This window comes from Oncorhynchus masou, chromosome 31 (assembly GCF_036934945.1).
Source record: "Oncorhynchus masou masou isolate Uvic2021 chromosome 31, UVic_Omas_1.1, whole genome shotgun sequence".
NCBI classification, from domain to species: Eukaryota; Metazoa; Chordata; class Actinopteri; order Salmoniformes; family Salmonidae; genus Oncorhynchus; species Oncorhynchus masou.
In genome coordinates, this window is record NC_088242.1 from 27,048,689 (window position 1) to 27,069,250 (window position 20,562).

Sequence of the window (20,562 nt, forward strand, 5' to 3'; positions counted from 1 at the left end):
ATGATTACACCCCTGGCATGGCCAAAAAAAAGAGTCCAGTTTATCCAATGGCTAAGTTGAGAAAGCTTTGTCCTAAAGCTACTGGTGTGTTCCTTTCTCTGGATGGTTTCAACTGTCCTGTCTAATATTTACACAGGCAGGTACTTCAGCCCCAAAACACCTTCACTGTTTTCAACAACTTTATTTATATATACAGGACATACAGTAGCCACATGCAACAATATGTAGAAACTAAGTCTAGACAATTCTCAAACAGTTAAGAATTTCCCCTGCACTAGTTGAATAACAGATGTTAACATTTTCTTGGTTGTCGTGTAAGAAAGTAATTGTGCTAGTGTTTAGGGGGCACCCAATCCAGTCGGTTTCCCTTCCTGACATCGTTCACTGGTTGGTTTAATCAAGATGTACATAGTTTATCAATCAAATTCTTGATTTGTCTGTTCTCAATCATCTACTTCCCAACATGTTTGATCTATTGAGTTATAGTCAAAGGACAGAAATAATTACAATCACTGCCACACAAAGGTATTGTCTCCAGATTTTGCAAACAACCAATAAATGAAGCTGTCAATTTGAACAAGGTTCTCACCACAACGCACAAAACCAATTTTAAAACGTCAATTGTTTTTTAAACGTAAAACACATCCAGACTACCTTCAAGGTAATTCTTCAGATAAATTCCAAATTGAGCTGAAAGCACTGCAATCACTTGTTTTCCTCCAGTTACATCAGCAGGAATTAGGAAAGTGACAATCAGGCTTGATAACAAGGAAACATGATGGACCAAAGGGGGAAACACTAAGGACTGAAAGGAGGCTTGAATTTCAGTGTATGATATGGTATTGCCCTGACTGGGCACTGCACTGAGTCAGCTGAAGACACTTGAAGGTCCTTGTTGAAACAGGCCCAGATCAAGCCACATTGAGTTTAAAAAAAATCCTGATTTTGACAAAAGGAATTTGAAAACAGCAACATTTATCAAAAGGAATTAAAAAACTGCAACATACAAACTTCCCCATAGTTCTGATGTAGACTGTCTTCCAGTTTCATGAGGTAACTACAATGTATTGTACTCGTTGTAGACAGCACAGAATCGGTCACCTTTTTACATTGTGTGGCAACTGTCCATATATAATCAAGGTCCCAGAGAAGTTGGATAAACCACTTTCCATAGTAGTAAACAGGAGAAAGGTTGGAGTTTTACATTTGGTTGAGAACACAATTGCAGAAAATGTGTAAATTGCACAGTAATGTCATAGATAAGTCAACAGGTTGTTTTTGTATGGAGTTATTTGAATATAAGGAAAAAGTGTCCAGAAAAATAAAGCTAACTTTAAGCATTTCTTTATAACACAAAACACAGAAGCTGAAGAAAGAAGTTTCCTGGAAATAACAATGATCAAAGACCATGGGACAATATACAAGACAGGGACTGAAATATTACCAAGCATTGTGTACAGTTTGAGCAAGTGTTAACATGTACAGGAAAAGACTTGCATTGAAGGTCTTACTAACATGGTCTTAAAACCACTACCAAGCCGTATCAGTCTCCAGATTCATTTTAGTTATTGTATTATATTTTAATTAACGGGAGACGTGGAAGCAAAGTTATGAAAACCAGAACTGCTTATGGACAATCCATGCAGGTTTAGACTAAAATCCCCCCAAAATAAAATCCCTTTTCAGTTTACTAAAATGTCATCCACCCTTATCCCCCTCAATCCCAATCTCTTTACCAGCAAATGTTGTACAAAACATGATCAGAATACACATTCTCATTGTAGTGTATTGAAAGAAGCACTCCCACAAGTTAAAACCAAGTTAAATAAATGGCTGAAGAATAGCAACATTTACCTGGATCTAACTCTGCAAATAGCACTGCTGGGTGATTTGAAAAGTCAATCAATCCATCAATAATATAATAATTTTAGCAAAAAAAAAATCTTTAATTTACAATCTGTAGAAACTATGAGAATAGAAAGGTTCAGAAACATCACAGCACAGGTGAAAAATATATGGCAAATAGAAATCGAAACTGGATGGTGTTCAGATAGATGGATGGGGTTGAGTGGAGCTGAAGGGTGTGACTAAAAACAAGAAAACAAACTAATGTAAAATATACTGTGTCCGTAAAATGTATATAGGTTCAGAACGTTTGTGAAACAGCACAGTTAAAAATATGGTAAAACTAAATTAAAACTGGGTGGTCTTCAGAGATGGGTTAAGGGGAGCTGAAGGATGGGACTAAAAACAACTATTGTAAAATACACTGTCTGTAAAAGGCCAAAGTGTTGTTGTCCATTAGTTTACTCAAATTAGGGGAGGGGTGGTAGGGTTAGGGGAAAATAAAAATAAAATATATATTTACAAAACAAATATATGGGGGGGGGGGATAAGAAATTATGCATACAATTACATTGATGGAAGCTACAATCTATTTGCAATATTAAAGCTGATCTACCCCCTACATTTTTAAAAATAAAAAGTTAAATAAAAACAATAAGCAGCGGTCACTAATACAATTCCACATTATCTACACAGCAACATCATTCACTCTCTTCCACACTCCATCTTCTGGTCCATCGATCCATTGTATTTGATTCAATTACTTCACCCACACCACAAATAAAATCAATAATAGTCTACTGGTCTTCCAGCAATGCACTTGAAAGAGAAGAGAAAAAGTAGATAATTTACCAGGAAAGGAAGACGGGGAGTTAACATGAGGTGAGGTTAATGTTTCATTACCACATTATTCAACAATTCTACCCATCAAACTTGTGTTATACAGGGAGTACTGTGTTATAAAGGAGCAAAACACATAAGGTCATGTCTCACTGGTTATTTTGTTTTTGAACATTTTGTAGTGTATTCATTGCAATAATATGCCTGCCTTTCTCTACCTCAACGTGATGTCATCGTTTCCTTTTCCTCATCTGTCTCACTGAGGTGCTCATATTTACTGCATATCACTGTCTCTCATTGTTTCGTATGCAGCTAATGTGAGCAGTGCAACAGTGGATATTCACAATTGATTTATGACCACAAACAAAGGATGTTGCTACTTAGTGCCCTGACCAAAATGAAGTGAATAGCCGATGCAATCTGTGTGCAACGGCCGGCAGTTGTCTGTGTTTGGTCCCTTACAGCTCTCCGAATTTGGCCACGTAGCGGGCCACAACATTCTTGCTGCGGGCAAAGTCATTCCGTAGCTCGCCCACTTCCTGTCGTAGCGCCGTGTTCTCACGCTCCAGGAACGCTGCCCGCACCGTGATCTGGTTCTCCTTGAGTCGGCGCGCGTCCCGGGAACGCTTTGCCGCCACGTTGTTCTTCTTCCTCCTCTGCCAGTACTTCTCATCCTTGTGAGGAGAAGAGGGGGAAAGAGAAAGAGTAGAGAGAGAACAAGGTTGTTATTGAAAGCGACCTTAATGATGAGAGCATTAAGGTCGCTTTCAATTCAATGTCACTGCTGTGTTATTGAAAGCGTCCAATGTCGCTGCAAAGTTATTGAAAGCTTTGTTAAAAAGCAAAAGCTAGTTTCCCCTCACTGGCGCTCGGTCATTTAAAAAGACCTTCAGAATGACTGAATGCTCTATGACAGTGGTCACCAACATTTGAGTCAAGATCACTTTCGCAGTCAAATCAAATTTTATTGGTCACATTCACATATTTAGTAGATGTTATTGCGGGTGTAGCAAAATGCTTGTTCCTAGCTCCAACAGTGCAGTAGTATCTGACAATTCACAACAATACACAAATCTAAAAGTAAAACAATGGAATTAAGAAATATATAAATATTAAGACGAGCAATGTTGGAGTGGCATTGACTAAAATACAGTATTTACAGATGAAATGAGTAGAGAAGTATATAAACATGAAAGTGACTACTGTTCCATTGTTAACGTGGCCAGTCATTCCATGTATATAGGGCAGCAGAGTTGAGTAGTCGGGTGGTAGCCAGCTAGTGACGGCTATTTAACTGTCTGATTTTAGTTTAGTTTATTAATTCGACCATTTAAAAAAACAAGCACACATAAAACTTAAAAGCCATACATGCGCACATTAATAAAATCATCGAGGATAACACAAAGTCTAGGACTTATTTCCATTGTGGTCCTCTTGAGACAAGATGGATAGACAAGCTCCAACACAGTATGGCAGTGAAATAATAAAACAAAAACAGAGAAGACGAACACCTATCTCATCATTCCAGTTACATCATAGTTATTCATATGGGCACAGAGGACATCAAACATATTTACTTTATTGTTAAAGCTGCCCAGAGAGGACGTTGTTTTTATGGGCAGATGCAACTCATTCCATTCTGAGGCTCCAGTATACAAGAAAAGTACCATTCCCAGCATTACTCCTGAACCTGTATAAGCATACATCAGCAACACCTGATCTGGTGCTGTGACTGTGTGCATCCCTAACACAAGGAAAGTAAATCACTTAGATATCTGGGAGCAGGACCATAAATACTCCTGTAAACCAAACCTAGTCTAATCTGGGACACCCTAGCCTCAACAGGCCGCCAGTTTAGTTCCTGAAAGCAGCTCCTGCCTATGTGAATACATGGACTCACCTTCATTACTACCCTGATCAGCTTACTCTGGACTATCTGGAGCTTCCCCTTCATAAGTTTGGATAAGCCCCCAAACCAGGAAGTACTAGCATAGTCAAAATGGCATTGAATGAGGGCAGTAGCTAGCACTTTCATGGAGTCCTTATCAAGCAGCTTGGACTTTCTAGCCAAAAACGTAGTCCTGGCATTAACCTTCCCTAGCACCTTATTGGCCATGCTCACACCTCCCAAGCTTCCATCAAGGATACATTCCAAGTAGCTAACAGAGGTTTTAGTAGTCAGCACCTCACCACCTAACTACACTCTGATTTCAGATGACCTGCACAATTTAGGTCTGGATCCAAAAATAATTACTTCAGTTTTCCCTAAGTGCAGAGATAGATTATTATCTACAAGCCATTTGCTATGTTAGTAAGCGCTGTGCTAAGTATGTTCTCCAACATAGTTTTACTTTGTGAGAAACCAGAAGTGTAATGTCATCCGCATAAAGAAAAAGACGGCAAGAACAAGCATCTTTCATATGGTTAATATACAATAAAAACAGCAGAGGCCCAAGCACGCTCCCATGCGGAACGCCACAACTCATTGGTTTTTCCTGAGACAGTGAACCATTAACCTCTACTACTTGCTCCCTCCCTGATAAATAGGACTTTACCCAGCCTAGAGGGATACTGCTTAACAACAGTGCCTCCAGTTTGGAAATTAGGAGACAGTGGTTAACTGTATCAAAGGCCTTCTGTAGGTCAAGCAGTACCATTCCACACAGATTTCCCTCATCAATCTCTTTCCTGATGAAGTCAGTCAAGTAAAGTAGACATGAATCAATGGAGTATGTTTTTCTAAAACCCGACTTAAAATCTTACATTAGACCCTGTAATGTACAATTCCCTCCAGGATCTTTGATGTTACACAGAGAATATATACAGGCCTATAATTCACAGGGTCAGACTTTATCCCCTTCTTATACAGAGGTATAACTTTAGCTTGTTTCATGTCCCTGGGAAAGGTGCCTTGTTCAAGAGAGAGATTAACGATATGCGTAATACAAGGGCCAATTTGCTCAGCAGAATCTATTAGAAACCTTGCAGGAATATTATCCAGGCCTGTGGCTTTGGAGCATTTAAGCTCTGCCAGCATACTGACTATTCTGGCTGTTGCTCCCTTTGCAAAAGAAAAAGAGTTTGGCTGAACCCCTAACTCTACATAATACTTCTTTACTTGGTTGCTTCCATACAAACCAGAACTGGTGGGCAGCTTGCTGGCAAAAGTTGAATTCATTGTCAACCTCTGCTTTTTCATATACCATCTCTCCTTTGATGTTCAGTCCGATACTGTTAAGTTTGTTTTTGGTAGGAGTACTACCAAAGTCTAGTTCCTTAAATGATTTCCAACGCTTTTTAGGGTCATTTTTGTTTTCAATGATTTTCTCAGTAAAGTAACCCCTCTTAGCTTCATCCATCCTCCTCGGTGCTGCTTTTGAGAGTTCTTACATTTTTAAAGGCCTTATTCCTTGCTTGAATAGATTCTAGAATCTCATGATTAAACCAAGGGCTAGATCTCTGCTTTACCCTGACCCGTCTAATGGGAGCCATCACATTCACCACATCAAGGAATCTACATTTAAAGGCTTCCCAGGCACTGTCTTACCCCTACAATATCTAGCACTTGTGATCAGTCAATTATACCCACTTCCTCCCTAAACTTTTCTACAGTATTTTTTGAGTCCTCTGATTCTAACGGTTTTGTGACACTTAAATATATCTTTAAATACCCTCCTTGTGCAAAATGTAATAAAATGATCACTGATTCCATAGACTATTACTCCACTCTGCGATATTTTAGATGTATCAGACACCAATATTAAGTCAATTGTACTTTGCACTGTTTCACATATCCTGGTGGGATGTTTTATCATTTGGGTCAGAGCAAGTGATCTACAATAGTAATACACTGTACGTTGGGCTTCTTTTTGCAGACATCAGTATTGAAATCCCCTAACAAAATTATTTCCTTCAACAGGGAACCATTAGTTTGACAACACAATTTCAAGACCTTCATAGAATGCATTCTGATTGGGCGGCCTGTAACACACCCCCAACAAAATCGGCTTGGTTTTGGGAAGGCAGATATCCAGCCAGACAATCTCCAGATCAGTGTTGAAATCCGATCTAACATTAATAGCAATGTCTGATCTTACAAACGTACATATTCCCCCACCGGTTCGAATCCAATCCTTCCTGACAACAGAGTAATTACCTATCTCAATTTCTGAGTCACAAACAGATGAATCCAACCATGTCTCAGTAAAACACAAGACACCCACCTCTGATTTGCAAACCAACAGGCATATCTCATCGATCTTCGGTAGTAGGCTTCGGACGTTTAAGTGCACAAAATAAAAGCCTAATTGAATTCCCGATCCACTTGTAACTCGCCTCCCACTGCGCTGCCATCTTCCCACTGCCCTGCCTCCGGTGGCCTCTCTGTCGCCATGAAGCACCCCTCCCCAGGTGCCACTCCATCGTCCTCACCACTACCGCTGGATGCCATCAAATGTGTTTGCAGGACTGAGAAGTTGCTGATAATTTACTATCCTTTCATCTAAATAGCAGATGCAATTATTTCCAGTAACATTTAAAACAAACACAAAGTAAAAGTGCTGCCACCATGCCGAACTTGCCGGTCGCCATCTTGTTTTTGAGTCACTTGAGATAGAAGCTGTTTTTTAGTCTTTCGGACCCAGCTTTGATGCACCTGTACTGACCTCGCCTTCTGGATGATAGCAGTGTGAAAAGGCCGTGGCTTGGGTGGTTTGATGATCTTTTTGGCCTTCATGTGACATCGGGTGCTGTAGGTGTCCTGGAAAGCAGGCTGTGTGCCCCTGGTGATGTGTTGGGCAGACCGTACCACTCTCTGGAAAGCCTTGTGGTTGCGGGCAGTGCAGTTTCCATACCAGGCGGTGATACAGCCCAACAGGATGCTCTCAATTATGCATCTGTAAAAGTTTGAGGGTCTTAGGGGCAAAGCCACATTTCTTCAGCCTTCTGTTGCGCCGCCTTCACCACACTGTCTGTGTGGACCATTTCAGATTGTCAGTGATGTGTACGCCGAGGAACTTGAAGCTTTCCACCTTCTCCACTGCGACCCTGTCGATGTGGATTGGGGCGTGCTCCCAAGGCCCAAATCGCCGTCATTAATATCTTGTGTTTCACCAAGTCGTGGCTGAACGACAACATCGATAACATACAGCTGCCTGAGTTTTCGGTCCATTGGCAAGATAGAACAGCTGCCTCCGGTAAGACAAGGGGTGGCAGTCTGTGTCTACTTGTAAATAACAGCTGTGCACAAAATCTAATAATAAGGAAGTCTCAAGGTTTTGCATCGCATGATAGGCTGTAGACCACACTATTTACCAAGAGAGTTTATCTATATTTTTCATAGCTGACTATTTACCACCACAAACCGAAGCTGGCACTAAGACGGCACTCAACAAGCTGTATAAGGCCATAAGCAAACAGGAAAATGCTCATCCAGAGGCGGCGCTCCTAGTGGCCAGGGACTTTAGCGCAGGGAAACTTAAATCTGTTTTACCTAATTTCTACCAGCATGTTAAATGTGCAACCAGAGGGAAAAAGAACTCTGGAACACATTTACTCCACCCACAGAGACACGTACAAAGCTCTCCCACTCCTTCCATTTGGCAAATCTGACCATAACTCTATTCTCCTGACTCCTGCTTACATGCAAAAACCAAAGCAGGAAGTACCAGTGACTCACTCAATAAGGTAGTGGTCAATGACACAGATGCTAAGCTACAGGACTGTTTTGCTAGCACAGACTGGACTATGTTCCGGGATTGTTCCGATGGCATTGAGGAAAACATCAGTCACTGGCTTCATCAATAAGTGCATCGATGGCATCGGCCCCACAGTGACCATACGTGCCCCAACCAAAAGCCATGGATTACAGGCAACATCCGCACTGAGCTAATAGGTAGAGCTGCCGCTTCAAGGTGCGGGGCACTAATCCGGACGCTTATAATAAATCCCGCTTTGAAAGGCTTGTCATGGCTCACAACAACATTGTCCAAGAAACCTGTACAAAAATAACACATACGTGAGAATGCTATTCACTGACTACAGCTCAGCGTTCAACACCATAGTGCCCTCAAAGCTCATCACTAAGCTAAGGACCCTGGGACTAAACACCTCCCTCTGCAACTGGATCCTGGACTTCCTGACAGGCCACCCCCAGGTGGTAAGGTAGGTAACAATACATCCTCCACGCTAATCCTCAACATGGGGGCACCTCAGGGGTGCGTGCTCAGTCCCCTACTGTACTCCTTGTTCACTCATGTCGTGCTTGGCCATGCATTCTCCAACACCATCATTAAGTTTGCCGACAACACAACAGTGGTAGACCGATCACCGGCAACGATGAGACAGCCTATAGGGAGGTCAGAGACCTGGCAGTGTGGTGCCAGGATAACAACCTCTCCCTCAACGTGATCAAGACAAAGGAGATGATTGTAGACAACAGAATAAGGAGGACAGAGCACATCCCCCATTCTCATCGACGGGGCTGTAGTGGAGCAGATTGAGAGCTTCAAGTTCCTTGGTGTCCACATCACCAACAAACTATCATGTTCCAAACACACCAAGACAGTTGTGAAGAGGGCATGACAATACCTATTCCCCCTCAGGAGACTGAAAATACTTGGCATGAGTCTTCAGATCCTCAAAACGTTCTACAGCTGCACCATCGAGAGCATGGTGGCTGCATCACTGCCTGGATGGCAACTGCTCGGCCTCTGACCGCAAGGTACGACAGAGGGTAGTGTGTACGGCCCAGTACATCACCGGAGGCAGGCTTCCTGCCATCCAGGACCTCTATATTAGGTGGTGTCAGAAGAAGATCCAAAATATTGCCACAGACTTCAGCCGCCCTCGTCATAGTCTGTTCTCCTTGATACCGTACGGCAAGTGGTACCGGAGCACCAAGTCTAGGTCCAAAAGGCTTCTTAACAGCTTCTACTCCCAAGCCATAAGACTCCTGAACAGCTAATCAAATGGCGACCCGGACTATTTGCATTGTCCACCCCCCACCCCCTGCCATTTTTATGCTGCTGCTACTCTGTTTAATATCCTTGCATAGTCACTTTACCTCTACCTACATGTACATATTACCTCAATTACCTCAACTAACCAGTGCCCCCACACATTGACTCTGTACCGGTACCCCCTATATATAGCCTCGCTAATGTTATGTTATTCTTGCTCCTTCATTTTTTAAATTGATTTTTACTTCAGTTTATTTTAGTAAATACTTTAACACTTAAAAAAAATACAACTGCATTGTTGATTAAGGGCTTGTAAGTAAGCATTTCACTGTAAGGTCTACACCTGTTGTATTCGGCACATGTGACAAATAAAATTTGATTTATAGTCCACGATCAGCTCCTTCATTCATGTTGACATTGAGGTAGAGGTTATTTTCTTGGCACCACTCCACCAGGGCCCTCACCTCCTCCCTGTAGGCTGTCTTGTCATTGTTTGCAATCAGGCCTACTACTGTTGTGTCGTCTGCAAACTTGATGATTGAGGTGGAGGCATGCATGGCCACACAGTCATTGGTGAACAGGGAGTACAGGAGGGTGCTGAGCAAGCACCCTTGTGGGGCCTGTGTTGAGGATCGCGAAGTGGAGGTGCTGTTACCTACCCTTTCCACCGGGTGGCAGCCCATCAGGCAATCCAGGACCCAGTTGCATAGGGCGGGGTTCAGACCCAGGGCAGCAAGCTTAATGATGAGCTTGGAGGGTACTATGGTGTTGAAGGCTGAGCTATAGTCAAAAAGCAAGCAGAGATCAACTGCTCAGATTATAATTTTTGTTGTTGTTGCATGACTTATTTTTCTACATTAACCTAATAAAAACAGTTCTGTAGGAATGAGGTTTGTGCAGTAGGTAGGCCGAATACATTCTCACAGCACATTAGCTATATGCCTGGCAATATTGCTCTTCTCACACCATGTTATATACACTGAACAAAAATATAAAACACAACATGTAGTGTTTTGGTCCAATGTTTAATGAGCTGAAATAAAAGATAACAGAACTGTTCAATACTCACAAAAAGCGTATTTTCCTAAAATGTTGTGAACAAATTTGTTTACATCCTCGTTAGGAGCATTTCTCCTTTGCCAAATTAATCCATCCACATGACAGGTGTGGCATATCAAGTAGCTGATTAAACAACATGATTACACAGGTGCACCTTGTGCTGCGGACAATAAAAGGCCACTCTAAAATGTCTAGTTTTGTCACACAACGCCACAGATGTCAATTCGAGGGCGCGTGCAATTGGCATGCTGACAGCAGGAATGTCCACCAGAGCTGTAGCCTGATAATTTCATGTTCATTTCTCTACCATAAGCCACCTCCAATGTCATTTTAGAGAATTCGGCAGTACGTTCAACCGGCCTCACAACCGCAGACCACATATAACCACGCCAGCCCAGGACCTCCACATCCGGCTTTTTCGTCTGAGACCAACCACCCGGGTAGTTCATGAAAGTATTTCGGTCTGTAATAATGCCCTTTTGTTGGAAAAAACTAATTCTGATTGGGTGGGCCTGGCTCCCAAGTGGGTGGGCCTATGCCATCCCAGACATCCATGGCTGTGTCCCTGTCCAATTCATAGATTAGGGCCTAATTTAGTTATTTCAATTGACTGATTTATATTTTTGTTCAGTATATTTTAACACTTGAGCTTTGATAACAAAATAGATCAGTTTGTGTAGCACTTGCAAGGCACAGCTGAGCATAAATTGAAATAATTTGTACCTGCATCTGATGATCATGGTGCTTTCAAGACAACTGGGAACTCTGGAGAAAAAAAACTAAATTAAATCATGAAGTCAGTGATCTTCAGGTCAGAGTGCTAGAAAGAGGCCTGAGTTGGATGACCATTCAAAAAGATTTCTTCCCAGCCGGATCTAGTTTTTTTCTGAGTTCCCATTTGTCTTGAACAGACTGAAGTCGGAGATGTCCAAGTTCTGAGTTTCCTTTTGTTTTGAACAAGGCATTAGTCTCAGCGGAGGGAGGGAGAGAGCAGCAGAGGGTCCGCCTCTCTTCGTCCCTCTCTCCCTTCCTTTCCTCCGGTGAGACTGACCAAAGAGTGGACAGGGTCTTCCACCTGATGGCGAAACTCGAGTCGCACTGCATCAGCCTCATGCATGTTCCTATGACCAGAGAAAGTGAAATATTTCTCGATATTAAAATAGACACGGCAAGCTGCTAATAATAAAAACGCAGGGCTATCAGTACACTTGGCTACTAATTCAAAGCAGCTGCAGCGCGAGTGGTAGTAGGAAGAAGCGCATTTTATGTTGTGTAATAGTGTTGAATAAAAACAGTGTTGACAGTGCTGTATAAAAACTTAAACATAAACTCACTTATAAAAACAGCAACTCTTTACATTCTCTCTCAGGTCATGTTTTTTTTTGAAAGTTATGAAATCTCATGTAGGCTAATATCAAACTTTGCTGGAAGCTGTAGGCACGGTGACACTCGATTTAGCCACAGATCTCCCAACAGCGGCAAGAAAAAAAAGGAGCAAGCCTTCATCATTGGCTTTTCTACAGAAATGTTTGGTGATTGACTAGGAATGCCTTGAAGATCAACCAGTCGCAGTTGGTGACCACTGTTCTGTGAACTAACTGGTGGTACTGTAAACCACAATTAAATAACTATAAAAAAAAACAACATCCTATTTCTCTTCTTGGAATTTGAAAAGAAAATGTAGACACCTACCTACCACACCCTTATCATCGTTTCCGACCTCCATGTCTCTGACGTACCTTAGAATCCTCAGGTACATACACCTTCTTGGCCTTCTTGATCATGGGCTGTGGTTTGAGTTCCTCCTCTGAGAACTTGTGTTTGCGTGGGTTGAACAGCTCTCCTCCAGGAACGCTGGACAGGACCAGGTCCGTAGGGTCCGGATCAAAGTTCACATTCACCTCAATCTCCTCCGGGTCGATGGTTTCAGGGGTCAGTCTGTCCTTGTCTGTCACCACCTCTGTGGGGGAGATACAGGTGACCAAGCATTAGGTTAAGGTTTCAAGTATACCGTTTTGGTTTGTTGGGTTCTAACTTGAAATATACTTATTCCTGTCACTATATAAGAACATATGGATTTCATTACATGTATGATAACTGTTTATATTCTGTGTCAATGAAGGGTGAATAAGGAATGTGTATCGAAAGTTACTGAGGGAGGCAAAGGGCAACAGTTAATATCTGATAAGGCAAGCCAGCTGCGGAACTAAAGAGGAGCGAGGAATTTGGCTTGAGGTCAAGTCAGCAGAAGAAGTGAGAAGAAACCTCTGGAAGGGGGTCCAGAGGGGCCCACCACAACAACCCTCTTTACAGTTCTCACACACATACACTTCCACACCCACAAAGGTTCTAGCATCAGGCAGGGCAATGACTACACCAGTAAGAGGAACCAATGAAGTTCCTGCCTAGCAACAGACATGTATTGGCTGTCTAGATGTGTAAGGAGTTGACCCCACCTAGTAGGAGGTTATAAATACATGTACTTGTATCTTCATAGCTTGTCTTTTCAGCTGTTTGACCCAATGGGATGAATAAACTTGGCTTGAGCTTTTTCTAGTCGTCCGTTTGAGTCATTACTATTTGTTCAGAACCTAACAGGTTGATGGGTAAATGCTACAATCAGTTAAGGGTAAATAAATGCTCCCAATGTAAATGGAACATTCTGTTCGGTAGAAACATACATTTGGCTCTAACCTGTTTATATCCTGAACTGGAGAATTTTTAAAATAAATCCAGGCTTCTACATTCGATAAAGATGGCCTCATGTAGGCCCAGCCCAAATCTGCTGGTCAGCTCGTAATAAACACCACGGTTGTCTTGACCACTCAGCATAGCTAGGATCTATTTTTACCACCATCTACAGCAGCACACACACAACAGTACATACAGCCTTGAATGACATTCAAACAAACCAGTATGTGTTTCTCCGTACATGTGCCATGTGTGCCCTTGGTGCTCAGACATGTCTGACTGTCTATGGCAGAACCAAGAACAACTTACTTGGTTTACTTTGATCTTAAATACATTTGAGTTACGCTTTGTATTACTTATGTATTATACCATGTAACTACTAGGGTAATTCTCTATGTAATAACACTAACAGACCATTAGTGCATAAGGCTCTAATGATTTCACAGGTGTAGCCTACCGGTGTTGGCTGTGATATCAGTACTGTTGAGGGTGACGGTGACCACCTCCTCCTCACACTGGTCTAGTTCCAGGACCGGCAGCAGGGAGATTGGGGCAGCGAGGGCTGTCGTGGTGCTGGTTGACTTCTCGGTCTTCTTCTCTGCAATTTCCATGTTGAGAGCATTGTCCAGGGACAAGGTGGGGATGCCGTTCTCGATGAGGAACTCCTCCAGGTCCATGTACTCCAGGTGGAAGGTCTCCCCGTTGTACGGGATGGTCTTATCCCAGATGGCGGGGGTCAGGGCGGCCGACGGACCCATCCCGCTCCCTCCTCCAAGGTCCACATTGTCCCCCGTAAAAAGCTTATCCTTGTCATTGTCTGTGGCAGCAAAACAGAAGAGCCTTGTATAATGTTATGGGTTATGGCAAGCATGTTAAAACAAGTTGTGAGAAGACAGGCATTGTAAATGGGTTTATTTGACATGGTCATTCAGTAAATGGTTTAATCCATTTACACTCAGGACATATTCCATATAAGTGGTCCATGTGAGAACCAAACCCACAAATCTGATCATGCAAGCACCATATTTCAACCAATGGAAGAGAAATATTAGGCCTACGTCACTATTTGGTGGAAAGGGGACCTTGACACTAGCCAGACGAATATGTGACCTAGCCTACTAATATATGCAGTTTTCAAAACAACTGGGAATTGAAAAATCTCCTGCTTCAATGCATTCAAGACCACTGGTAACTCGAAGAAACGAAAATCGTTTTGAACAGTCATCCAACTCAGACTTTGTGACCTGAAAATCACTGTCCATGTTTCCATTAACTTGTCTAAAGATTTTTTGTGACATTTATAAAATTAGCATATAATATGCAGGCTAGGGTGCGTTTCCATGTAACTCGTGTGGATGAAAAGACTTAAACATGTATGACAACAGCGCCCCGCATACCTTCATAATGATTCGGCAATCATCGTTTATTCGAAAAACACTGTCTCAATCATCATTTGTCGCAAAAAAAGAAAGTTCGTCAGAAGAATAATCCACCCCTATCGAACGGAAAGGGGGGAGTGGTACATCTTTAGAAATGTCTACTACATCTGCCATTTCCATTTACACCTGTCGCATTTTCTTTTTTGCGACATTGCTTTTGTCAATAGAGATGAGTAAATGGAAACCTGCCTAGTGAGTGGTGAGGAGGAGGAGAGTTGAAGGGAGTGGGGAGAGAAGAATTTACTGTCAACTGTGTATGCGGTCTGAGAACCACAGAACTGAAGTGCAGCTACCCAATTTTAGTTCAAATTCAGATAAAATGATACCTGAATGCTTGGTTGATCATAACACTATAGAAACACACAGACAGGATGTGATTTTGTGTAAATCCATCCATTTTAGGCTACTACTTTGCATAAATTGTATTCGCATTCGGTCTCTTCTCAGTTTGTTAACAAACGGTGCGTGTAACCCCCACACAGAAGCATCTAGACTTACCATCGTCGCTCTCGAGTAAATTCGGTTGGGGCATTAACATGATTTTCTCCAATACCACGGGAAACGCACCCGGTGACCCCATGAATGTTTCATTCTTGGTTGTGATCCTCTCCAGACATTTTTGCCGGTAATTACGCAACAACTAAATTTAAAGATAGGCTACTTCAACAATGAAGCTTGGACTACCCTAACAATCTCCTGTCCGTGAAAAAAATGCCTTTCAGTTCAGAGAGTGACACCGAGATTAGGCTAAAGGTTATGTTGCAGCAAACGACTCGACATTAGTTAATCTCAGATTCTGATCGATTCTCCAAATAATCAAAAAAAACAACCGTTTTTTGGTCAAGAGAAATCGCACCTCGTAGAGTAGAAAATATAAAACATCCCTGCCCCGATAGGTGCTCTTCTCTGCCATTATGAATATTAACATTCTTTGCGCGACGTAGGCAAGGCGTGACACCATTGGTTGACGAAATATTATATATCCGTTGTAATCCTGCATAAATGAGAGGAAAACTTGTTGGGAGGGGGGGAGCAACATCTCCATTCTGTTAGACTTCTGCTGGCTTCACGTGCTCGTGGAAAATGGTAATGCCACGTTCAAAACACCTGAGAATAGTAGTGTAAAGTACTTAAGTAAAAGTACTACTTTATTTTATGTACTTTACTATTTATTTATTTTTGACAATTTCCTTTTGGAATGTAGTAAAGTCAAATTTATTTTTTAGTCCATACGTTTTTCTGACAACCAAAAGTACTCGTTACATTTTGAACGCTTAGCAGGACAAGAACAATATCTAACTCACTAAACACATGCTTTGTTTGTAAATTATATCTGAGTGTTGGGTGAGATCTCACACCATAATTTGCAAATAAATTCATTAAAAATCCTACAATGTGATTTTCTGGATTTTTTTTCTCATTTTGTCTGTCATAGTTGAAGTGTACCTATGATGAAAATTACAGGCCTCTCTCATCTTTTTAAGTGGGAGAACTTGCACAATTGGTGGCTGACTGTATATTTTGAATTTGAGATTCTTCAGTAGCCACCCTTTGCCTTGAGAGCTTTGCACACTCTTGGCATTCTCTCAACCAGCTTCACGAGGTAGTCACCTGGAGTGCATTTCAATTAACAGGTGTGCCTTGTTAAAAGTTCATTTGTGGAATTTCTTTCCTTCTTCTTTGAGCCAATCAGTTGTGTTGTGACAAGGTAGGGTTGGCATAAAGAAGATAGCCCTATTTGGTAAAAGACCAAGTCCATATTATTACAAGAACAACTCAAATAAGCAAAGAGAAACGACAGTCCATCATTACTTTAAGACATGAAGGGCAGTCAATACAGAACATTTCAAGAACTTTGAAAGTTTCTTCAAGCGCAATTGCAAAAACCATCAAGCGCTACGATGAAACTTGCTCTCACGAGGACCGACACAGGAAAGGAAGACCCATAGTTACCTCGCTGCAGAGGATAAGTTCAGAGTTACCAGCCTCAGAAAATAGGCAATTAACTGCACCTCAGATTGCAGCCCAAATAAATGCTTCACAGAGTTCAAGTAACAGACACAACTGTTGATGTTGTCAACAACATCTCTCCTCCTGTTCAGAGAAGACTGCTTGAATCAGGCCTGTCGAATTTCTGCAAAGAAACCACTACTAAAGGACACCAATAAGAAGAAACTTGCTTGGGCGAAGAAACACGAGCTTTGGAAATCTGTACTTTGGTCTAACGAGTCCAAATTAGAGATTTTTGGTTCCAACCGCCGTGTCTTTGTGAGACGCAGAGTAGGTGAACAGATTGCTGCCCCCCCCCCCCTTTTTACGCTCCTGCTACTCTCTGTTTATTATCTATGCATAATCACTTTCACTCCACCTACATGTACATATTACCTAAATAAACCTCGACTAACCAGTGCCCCCACACATTGACTCTGTACCGGTACCCCCTCTATATAGTCTCGCTATTGTTATTTTACTGCTGCTCTTTAATTATTTGTTACTTTTATTTCTTATTCGTATTTTTTAAACTGCATTTGTTGGTTAGGGGCTTGTAAGTAAGCATTTCACTGTAAGGTCTACACCTGTTGTATTCAGTGCATGTGATTAATACAATTTGATTTAAGATGATCTCTGCATGTGTGGTCCTCACCGTGAAGCATGGAGGTGGTGGTGTGATGGTGCTTTGCTGTGATATATTTAGAATTCAAGGCACACTCACCCAGCATGGCTACCACAGCATTCTGCAACGATATGCCATCCCATCTGGTTTGCGCTTAGTGGGACTATCATTTGTTTTTCAACAGGACAATGACCCAAAACACACCTCCAGGCTGTGTAAGGGCTATTTGACCAAGAAGGAGAATGATTGAGTGCTGCATCAGATGACCTGGCCTCCACAATCACCCGACCTCAACCCAATTGAGATGGTTTGGGATGAGTTGGACCGCAGAGTGAAGGAAAAGCAACCAACCAGTGCTCAGCATATGTGGAAACTCCTTCAGGACTGTTGGAAAAGCATTCCAGGTGACTACCTCATGAAGCTGGTTGAGAGAATCCAGGCAAAGGGAGGCTACTTTAAAGAATGTCAAATATAAAATAGATTTTGATTTGTTTAACACTTTTTTGGTTACTACATTATTCCATGTGTTATTCTACAATGTAGAAAATAGTAAAAATAAAGAAACACCCTTGAATGAGTAGGTGTGTCCAAACTTTTGACTGCTACTGTATATTTAGACATGGGCCTTCATACGCATATATACCATAACAGCCAAATGCACAACATACTAAGCCCTTACTCAAAACATTTAGATATAGGGATAGACATGATACACAAGTTGTCAAACATTTGTTTTCTACAGATCAAGCAGAGGCAAAGACAGCATTCTTGTATTGTAATCTGAGGAGTAAAATAGTTTTTTTTAGGGGGCATTACTGCAAGAGTACAGAGTGTGCTGTTCTGTCTGTATACAGAGCTAGTCTAGCATCCTCACCTCAGTAAGAGGGAAAATATAGATGTCATCCACTACTGTCTTTTAGACACCTTCATAAATCCTTTACAAGGCCTACATAGATGTTTCACAAATTTAAAAGCTATTGATTGGCCTACTATACAGTATGAAAGCTATTGATTGGCCTACTATACAGTATAAAAGCTATTGTATCAGGTCCTCCTTACATCTGGCATTTTGCCAAATGTGTCATCACCCTTTTTCACTCTCTGGATGTTTGCTTCTAAATAATTTGTTTAGCATCTATGAAGGCCTTATAAAAAAGTCCATCCAAAGGGGTGATATGGTATTCAGGAGACAAGAGTGTATCTGTCACCATCAAGACGAGGGGATGGACCTCCAGGGAATTACTGGCGCTGACAGCATGACCTTACACTTTGTCCCCCTCCCCTCGTGTGAGAGATACGATCTGATATACTTTATTGTCCATTTACATGGAAATGAATTTTGTGACGTCAGTATACAAATACACAAACGACACAATATAAATACACATGCAGTACAGAAAACTGGAAAGTTAGTACACAATTCACACATTTACATTTTCACCTATTCAAAGCCTCTGCGACCTACTTTCCGACCTTGAATTGGGCATGCATCTGTCCTATGTCCCACTGTTCAGCAGTCTGATGGCTGATGGAATGAAACTTTACTGGCTTATATTATTGCTTAACAGTGGGGCCCTTTATCTCCTTCCTCAGGGAAGCAGCTCAAACATTGGGCAAGATTGTGTGTGGGTTCCTCTATGACGCACTTGGCTTTGATCGCGCTACACAGCCAAGGGCACCAATGTGTGTACTTAACAGTGTCTCCCACGGCCTTACAAACATTTGTGTGAATGTGTCTAATTATCAGCAATTGGTTTGGGAAGAGGATATCACAAGATTAGTGAGCTCTGTGTTTACAGTTCATATTATTAGACTACCAGCATTTCCTTACCAAGTGCATACCAGACAGCTCTTATGTGGACAGGTTGTATCATTAGGTTTTAGGTGCCAAGTCCTGTCCAGTGGTATTTGGCTATTGGGAGTTGATGTCAGTGGTTCAAGTGTTGTGAATGCCCTGAGTAATTTGTATCTTGAGTGTGATCAGTATGTTTAGGAGTACCTGACACCACTTGCATTTTGCAACTGTCCATGTTTAAATTGTCTCATGAATTTAAGTGAAAAATCATATCTACTCTAATCTTGTTTTACAATCTGGTTAAGTGTTGACAACATCTGCTTGGACTGTTTATATAAATCACATCCAATCCAATCTCACAAATGAGAGAACACATCCACATCCAGAACAGAACAAGTGAATAGAGCCCTCTAACGATGACAAACCGTAACCCTACTTCTCCCTTCAACCCCCACACCACATGATGCTGGCATGTTGATTAAATCGGGAGGTCAATCTTGTGATCAAATTGCCTAGGCTAAACTGAGACGCTGTCAAAATGGCACCAGGGTTTTATTGAGGTTACGCAATATATAGGACATGCAGTGAGAAATTAGTCCAACATTTGGTATTTATAGTCGAAGAGTGTTCACAGACAGCACATTGTTTATGCTTGCAACAAATGTATCAAATACGTGTTATGGTTGGAACACTGGTACGCGCGTGGTTTACTATAGTGCTGGGGAAACATTATTCGTTATCATTCAGACACAGCGCAATTTATTGACAATGTTCACAAAGAAATAACGATTATTTTGCTTCTTCTTACCGTTGTAATCAAATGTAGGAACAGTGAAGGGGTCCTCTAGCAGAGCTTTGAAAATCTCCGGAATGTCTGAAGACATCTTTTCTAAAAGTTTTTAAAGATCTCCTGGTCTGACTATCAATTCAAAACTGGAGCAGATATATGAAATTGACAAGATTTATCAACGCTTCCAAGTTCAACAGCAGAAAAAATATCCACATGTAAAACGAGATTGATGGACATGTGGAAAATGTAAATCGTTTTTATGACCACAAGGTTTGTATCCCGCCCCTCAGCGATTTTCCCCCATAATCTAGCCAATCACTGCTAGAAATTTAAGGAAAGAGTCGTGATAGGTTTCTCCTGTTGTCCGACAAAATAGGGAAAGCCAATCGGATGCGTTTACTGTATTACCTAAGAAACAAAAATACGTTGTTACGAAATAAGTCTACGTGCTCCGCAAAAAAAAAAACGAATTAGTTGCCTCACCATTTGTCTTTCCTAAATAGGTCACTGATCTAAATATATGTAAACGG

At 41.6% G+C, this 20,562-nt stretch overlaps 1 protein-coding gene across 1 annotated transcript; it reads right to left on the bottom strand.

Annotated features, from left to right (window-relative positions):
- Nucleotides 1–166: 166 nt before the first annotated feature.
- On the bottom strand, nt 167–20,287 carry LOC135523709 (thyrotroph embryonic factor-like). The gene is made up of 5 exons (XM_064950550.1): nt 20,051–20,287; nt 13,852–14,211; nt 12,443–12,663; nt 3,148–3,359; nt 167–2,664 (listed from the first exon to the last, which is right to left on the bottom strand). Exons 1-5 carry the CDS (start codon nt 20,124–20,126, stop codon nt 2,643–2,645), a joined length of 891 nt encoding a protein of 296 aa, XP_064806622.1. The 5' UTR covers nt 20,127–20,287; the 3' UTR covers nt 167–2,642.
- Between the last annotated feature and the right edge of the window lie 275 nt (nt 20,288–20,562).